Below are 7,021 nucleotides of genomic sequence, written 5' to 3'. Positions count from 1 at the left end.
CAGTGCGCCGCGTGGAGTACACCGCTGACCCACACAACGGCTTCAACGCTGTGGTCTCCAATTCCGCGCCCGCCCACGCTGCACCCGTCGCTCATGCCCCCATCATCGCTCATCATTAAATAAGTTTTAGTTAATAAATGTTATTTATTAAATATAATCTTAACTGTGTCCTCAGAGCAATAAAGCAAAATATGTGTGATATGAAATTTATGTTTTTTCTTTCTTATATTTCTATATTTCCATTCAGAACAGTTTAGTCTTTTCAACGACTTTAATGACATTAAACAAGATTTTATTTTAAAGACCTGCTGAAATGAGTAGTCCTATCGTATTTGAGTCCAAAGTGTGTTTCATGATAAACACTATTTATTATTATTTTATCTACAACGTAAAAAGCTTAAATAATAATTTCATTCCAGTTGACTATAGAATAAACTATTAAAAAAAATCTATAAAAACGAAGTATTCTAAATATGCTTCATAATGATGGCTTGTATTGATACTATACCTACTATGTTATAATATACTGTGATTCGTCCAGAATTTTTCAAGTGGGTAGGTACATGTATTTGCATTCTTATAAAATTCATACACAACTTTTTCGTATTAAAATATTTATTGAAACAATCATCTTCTTCACAATCGTATTAAATATTCCCATATAAAATTCAATTTATTGATTTACACCAACTGCACAAAATTACGTTTATTGTAATATTTACAAAAAATTTTTCAATTCTTCCATGTGCTTACTGCATTTAAAAGGGTACTCCAACGATATATCTGCTAAATATCTGATAAAATACAACAACAACACAGAAAGGAAGTCTTGTGCGCAAGGTGGAGGAGCATAGATATCGTCTCAACGCACTTACACGGATCTTCGCAGCCGGAAAATAAGACTATTTAAGACATCACGGGTAATTACATACATGCGCACAGACATGCTGTAACCACCATATGAAAATAATTGAAATAAATCTCACTGCCACAGAAATGAATTATTGTTAAGGATATTTAACAAAATATAAATCATTGTTTTCGAATTGGAATGAGTTTCATTTTCAGAAGTCTGAAAAAAGTGCCATCTATTGGTAGAAAAACAGCAGCTGGAGTTCGGAGCCAAAAATACAGATGGCGACGCTATTTTGGTCAATTTAAGCTTTATTTGGCTCTGTCCCCCCCTGTTTACTCTCCTCTGCGTCTATTTGTTCTTTTGGTTTAGATCTGCTTACTATAGCATTAAATCCTTTAAGAGGATCAGCTGTGTATTCAACTCTTCGAACAGTCCCATCAGCTTCTAGTAAAGAGTATTCTCCTCGGACGACATCGCCATCCCGCCTCTCTTGGTGTTGCTTATTGTCACGAGTGTGACTATCAACCACAGAGTACGCAAAGAGGTAGTTAGGCTTTTCCTAAAACAAATTAAATCATCACTTATGCAAATACAACATTTTTCGAAGTATTATCATGTTAATTACAGCAAACAACATTTTTAGGGCAATGTGTGCTGCAGTATATTTACCCACTATATGTGTTATAAATTATTGAAATTTTACCTCATATTCCGGCTGGGCTTCAACAATTGCGTCTGGAATTACGTGTTGGTAAGGTGCATGTATCACTGGTTCTATATAAACGATTGGCTCTTCATTTAAGGAGACTATTTCATCTAGAGCACTAGAATATTGCAAAGGAGCTCCTACAACATGTGGGTAATTCGGAGAAGTGTATTGATATACTTGTTGTGGTAAGATGTTCGAATACACATTTTGCGAAGGATACGCTAAGGATGAGGATTGATAAGGGGCCAAAGAGGATATGTAATTGGGAAAAAAAGTTAAAGGTATGTCTGGGTAAAACGTGTTTAGTGGCGACAGTTCTGGGTAACGTGCTCTTTGAATAACTCCTGCATAAGATGAAGTCAAAATAGCACAAAAAGAAATTACCTGGAATCAGAAAATATATCTATTAAGTTCACTTTACTTTTTAACTACTTTATTCTTTAAGATTCATGTAAAACTTGCCTTCGAGATCATAATTCTACTTTTGGTATACAAGATAGAACTGATGCTCTGTAATTCATTGAGGCAGCTTATATAGTAGCAACTGATGGAATTCAAAAGAATCATTTGGGCATGTAGACAAATATGATTCTTTGTTTTAACTAAACACTGAATACGCAACATATTACTACATACCTGTAAATATTTAATATACACTTAAATAGTGTTATATGTTTCGCTGAATTGTATTGTAGCATCTTTTGTCCTTTTAACATAGAACAATAACTGCATTCGTTCCAAAGCGAATAGGTGAAACGTAGCGAATGATTCTGTAGCACATTCAGTCATACAAAAACAGGATACATTCCACAATATTGGTCACATTGTCAGATGAGTATATATTAGTATCCCTTTATAAATTCAATATTATTCCCGCTGAAAGCAATTAATGCAAATAAAATTAATCACCCAGTGATTTTGATATTCAGTTAATTGCAGGTTATAAGAAATTTATAGTAAAATGAATATACAAAATGTTATATTAAATACAGTTAGAGCTATATATTAAATTTTAAACATTAACCCGTTACGTATATGTGTATGTATAGAATTGCAGTACAGTTAATTATAATTTCTTTGTATTTTTTGAGTTTGATTTGACGAGTGTATAATACAATTAGAAATTTGAATGAATGGATTCTAAACGCGATTTGTTCAATTATTTTACTCATCCTTAGATCACTTTACAGTGAGCGTAGTCGCGGGACTACACTGGACAACTATAATTAATAAATCGCGTTTAGAAATAAAAAAAAAATCTTTAACTTCTAAGTTATTTTTTGACTGATATCTACTAGCCCTCATGTTAACCAAAAATAAATAATGTTTTGTACAGATACACAGTGTGATAGTTTTTTGTCTTTTATTGTATACCTTTAGTAATTGGTGTGTATAATTATTCATAAATAATGAACTAGTCAGCTAATCGTAAAAGTGTCTGTTTTAGATTAGCTACCTTATTATTATAATTTGGATAGGAATAAAAAATATATATGTACTAGACTAAATTCTTGTTTATTAGTTGACATTAATAAATAATCATATACACATGAACACATTAGGTAAATTCAAATAAAAATTATTAATTTTTATTGTAATATTTATTAACTTAGTGATGAGCGATGATGGGAGCATGAGCGACGGGAGCGGCGTGGGCGGGAGCGGAGTTGGAGACCACTGCGTTGAAGCCGTTGTGTGGGTCAGCGGTGTACTCCACGCGGCGCACTGAGCCGTCAGCCTCGAGCAGCGAGTACTCGCCGTGCACGACGTCACCGTCGCGGCTCTCGTGCTGGGACTTGTTGTCGCCGGTGTGGCCGTCGGCTACGGAGTACGCGAAGTCGTATCTGGGGTGCGCCTGAACAAACATTCACAATATTAGAACTCATCTACACATAACCAAATAGGTATACTATTGTCAAAATATATACTCTTGTGTAACTTACATCGTATTCCTCAACGGCGACATGAGCGGGAGCGGCGTGGACGACGGGAGCGGCGTGGGCAACGGCAACGCGAGCGGGAGCTGCGTATTGGACGGGGGCAACTACGCCGTGACGGACAATGTTTTGGGAAGAGAGGGCGGCGCCAGAGTAGTAGCGGGCAGGGGAGGAGTAGGCTACGGAGGCGACGGGAGCGGCGACAGCGATGGATGGCTGGTGTCTGATGATGTTCTGTGAGGAGACAGACGCAGCGGAAGAGTAGCGGGCGGGGGTGGCGTAGGCGACTGGGGCGGCTTGGTAGGCGACGGGAGAGGCGTGGTAGGCAACGGGTGCGGCTACAGCAAGGGGCTGCTCGTGGCGCACGATGCTCTGTGAGGAAACCGCGGCAGCGGGGGAGTAGTGGGCTGCGGGTAGCAGACCAGCCGAAGACACCGCTAGTACGGCACTTAAAGCAAGAATCTGCAAAATCAATTTATGTATTTTTAACAATTATAATCTCTTCACAAATAAACATTATAACAGATTTTACAGTAACAGTGAAACTAAAATGAAGAATTTTGGGGTAAGAAAAGGTTTACTTACTTTGGAGAACATTTTTGTTGTGATTTAAGCTTTTGACTGATATTGTTGTTCCAAAAAAAATCTTTTATATACTAAATCAGTTTGCACTTATTGAAGGTCGACAGGTTATCTTTTGCAGTTTAAGCTTCGGTGGTTCGAACACTTTCTCCATATTATGAGTTACAGATTTTATTACGTAACCCATTAATTTTATAATTCCGATTCGATACTAATACAATCTTAAGTTTATATGCCTTATAAGATACTGAAAAATATATAAAATAAATCAAATATAAATTTTTATACATACGTAGTGCGAAATCTATATTTTAACATGGACTGTCATACTAGCTTCTATTTAGTATCATCAATAAAAAACTGCAGTTCATCGTTCATCAATAAAACAGCCATTGCACCTATCAGTTCTTGTTAAGCTTATTTGCACTTATGTTATAATTCCATTTAAAGAAGACTTTAATGTAAAGATAAGCGATACATATTGATACGGTCTTGTCCGCGTTTTGTAGTTTTTTTTTGTTGACAATGGTATTATGCTCCGATAAAATCTATGCTAGTTGATTTTTTTATGTCATAAGGGGCAACTGAGCTCTCCGGTGGTGGCTCTCCTGATGATAAGCGATCACCACCGCCCATAAACATTTTCAGAAGTAGTACCTAGTGTGGCACCTACGCTATTGAAATATAATTCTAGCAATTTTCATCAGAATCGAATTGGTTGATTTTGCTTAGTGCTTAAAGAAACGGAGAGATAGTCAGAAAAATATTTTCTTTAAATCATGTTTTTAGGTTAGGTACCAATCGAATAACATCCGTTGCTATTTATATTACAACAATTTAAATATAAAAAATTGCCACTTTTACAGATCTACTATATAAAAATAAGTCGGGTTTTCCTTCCTGACGCTATAACTCCGGAACGCACGAGTCGATTTCCACGGTTTTGCATTCGTTGTGAAGGTTTCAGGCTCCGTGAGGTTTATAGCAAAAAAAATCAGGATAAATTTCAACAGAAAAGCGGGAGAAACGAAGCCATCTGGTGGCGAAACGGAGTTCGCCGGATTTGCTAGTTTATTATAAAATGATAATATACGGGGGGTCTGCAATTGTCTCCTATTTCTCTTCATAAAAGATACAACTTCGACGTTTATCAGGAAGTGATGAGATCAATCGTAACAATAAAATAATGCAGCAGCCTTGTAGCGCTCACAATATGCGGAACGGACCCCACGAGGACTATGTTTCTTAAGATGGGCTTTTGGTATACCAGTTCACCACTTACACTTTAAATTCATACGCACTTTCATAATATTACACGCTTTGCAAAGAATTGGGCCAGCTCGCACCGTAGAACCACACCGCCTCAGTAGACCAGCGTGAAATAGTTGCATGCTGCTGTATTTCGAATGGTGAGTGGGGAAGCCGGAGGTCCGTTTGCACTTCCTTACTTTTCCTAGACCACCAGCAGCGCATTCGCCGTGGCAATGTCTCTGTGCATGTTCGTGGGCAGTGGTGCTCGCTTACCATCAGGCGATCCACCAGCTTAGTTGCCTGCTCCGGTATAAAAAATAATAATATACACGTGAACACCTCAATGAAACTTTTAGTATTGAATACTCCGATTACACAAAAAAATCTAACAACAAAACGTCGTAAAAATGTTCATTTGATTTTTATTTTGAACTGTATACATCCTTAAGATCACGCAACCAGCATATTGCATTGTTTCTATGAAAGCATAATTAATCTAAATAGTAAGTAGGAGTTATAAAAAGGAAAAAAATGGAGATCGTTGGTCGCCGTAGCGTCGGAGATGGTATGAGGTTTTGTTTACGTTCCTTTGAACTCCACTACATAGTATTAAACAAACCATTTAACGGATTTTTATACGTAGATTATTTCTCCATGAAGGTTTATACATATATATGAGTGTGTACACTCTTATGTATTTTGCCTGATAAATGTGTATAAAGTCCAACCTAGAAGTGTCGCAACGGGTAACTGAGATAGGCAGTGCAGTGCCTAAATGGTAAGTAGATACATCATACATCTACGATCTAAAGTCAGCGAGAGCATAATATTCGAATTAACTTTATAGACAACGTACAGTTAGCATATTTCTGTTAGAATAGTAATCCTCCTCCTTCTTCTTTATTACTTTTCTGCGATAAACGTACATAAAATTTGCATTTTGTGTTATTCGGAAACAACAACAAAATCTGTGACACCCTGCATATTTTCATGGACAACATTATAATTTTTGCTTCATTCGATGTAAATGTATTATAGAAATTAATTTGTTTATCACAAATCATACTTCCACATCAAATGCGATAGCACTTATCATTTGAATAGGAATCTAAAGTATTAGTTATTATACTTTTGGCCAATGTTAAGCTATTAAATTTACTGGAAAGCCTAGACCGTTTAAGTAGAATAATCAGAAATGTAAACATATAAAATATAAGGGAAAAAAATACAATTATTATAACACAGTTTTTTCTTTATTGTTCTAAACATAAGTTACAGAATAGTATTGCTTCAATAAATAAGATTTATTTCCTAAAGCTTATTTTAATGATGAGCGACGATGGGAGCGTGAGCGACGGGAGCGGCGTGGGCGGGAGCGGAGTTGGAGACCACAGCGTTGAAGCCGTTGTGTGGGTCAGCGGTGTACTCCACGCGGCGCACTGAGCCGTCAGCCTCGAGCAGCGAGTACTCGCCGTGCACGACGTCACCGTCGCGGCTCTCGTGCTGGGACTTGTTGTCGCCGGTGTGGCCGTCGGCTACGGAGTACGCGAAGTCGTATCTGGGGTGCGCCTGTACAAACATTCACAATATTATCACTTATCTATCCATAACCAAGTAGGTGAACTATTGTCAAATTATATGCTCTCGTGTAACTTACATCGTATTCCTCAACGGCGACATGGGCGG

General features: G+C 37.3%; 2 protein-coding genes and 1 pseudogene across 2 annotated transcripts; all 3 read right to left on the bottom strand.

Moving 5' to 3' along the window:
* Positions 1-1,157: 1,157 nt before the first annotated feature.
* On the bottom strand, positions 1,158-2,039 carry LOC119831319 (cuticle protein 21-like). Its single transcript, XM_038354622.1, has 3 exons — positions 2,028-2,039; positions 1,560-1,949; positions 1,158-1,415 (listed from the first exon to the last, which is right to left on the bottom strand). The coding sequence occupies exons 1-3, from the start codon at positions 2,037-2,039 to the stop codon at positions 1,158-1,160; spliced, it is 660 nt and encodes a 219-aa protein (XP_038210550.1).
* A 1,118-nt stretch (positions 2,040-3,157) lies between these two features.
* On the bottom strand, positions 3,158-4,128 carry LOC119831538 (cuticle protein 21-like). The gene is made up of 3 exons (XM_038354947.1): positions 4,088-4,128; positions 3,509-3,964; positions 3,158-3,420 (listed from the first exon to the last, which is right to left on the bottom strand). Exons 1-3 carry the CDS (start codon positions 4,097-4,099, stop codon positions 3,175-3,177), a joined length of 714 nt encoding a protein of 237 aa, XP_038210875.1. The 5' UTR covers positions 4,100-4,128; the 3' UTR covers positions 3,158-3,174.
* A 2,438-nt stretch (positions 4,129-6,566) lies between these two features.
* The window catches only part of LOC119831318, a 6,210-nt pseudogene continuing 5,755 nt past the window's right edge, over positions 6,567-7,021 (bottom strand).

The sequence above is a fragment of the Zerene cesonia genome, chromosome 13 (assembly GCF_012273895.1).
Source record: "Zerene cesonia ecotype Mississippi chromosome 13, Zerene_cesonia_1.1, whole genome shotgun sequence".
Taxonomy (NCBI): Eukaryota; Metazoa; Arthropoda; class Insecta; order Lepidoptera; family Pieridae; genus Zerene; species Zerene cesonia.
Note: the sequence above shows the minus strand (reverse complement) of the source record. Positions and strands in the feature narration are given on the sequence as shown.

Coding starts and splice junctions, on each gene's coding strand:
- LOC119831319 (XM_038354622.1), bottom strand. Junction 1,416..1,559: donor AAGCCCAGCCGGAATATGAG/GTAAAATTTCAA, acceptor AATTTGTTTTAG/GAAAAGCCTAACTACCTCTT.
- LOC119831538 (XM_038354947.1), bottom strand. Junction 3,421..3,508: donor TCGCCGTTGAGGAATACGAT/GTAAGTTACACA, acceptor ATGTTTGTTCAG/GCGCACCCCAGATACGACTT.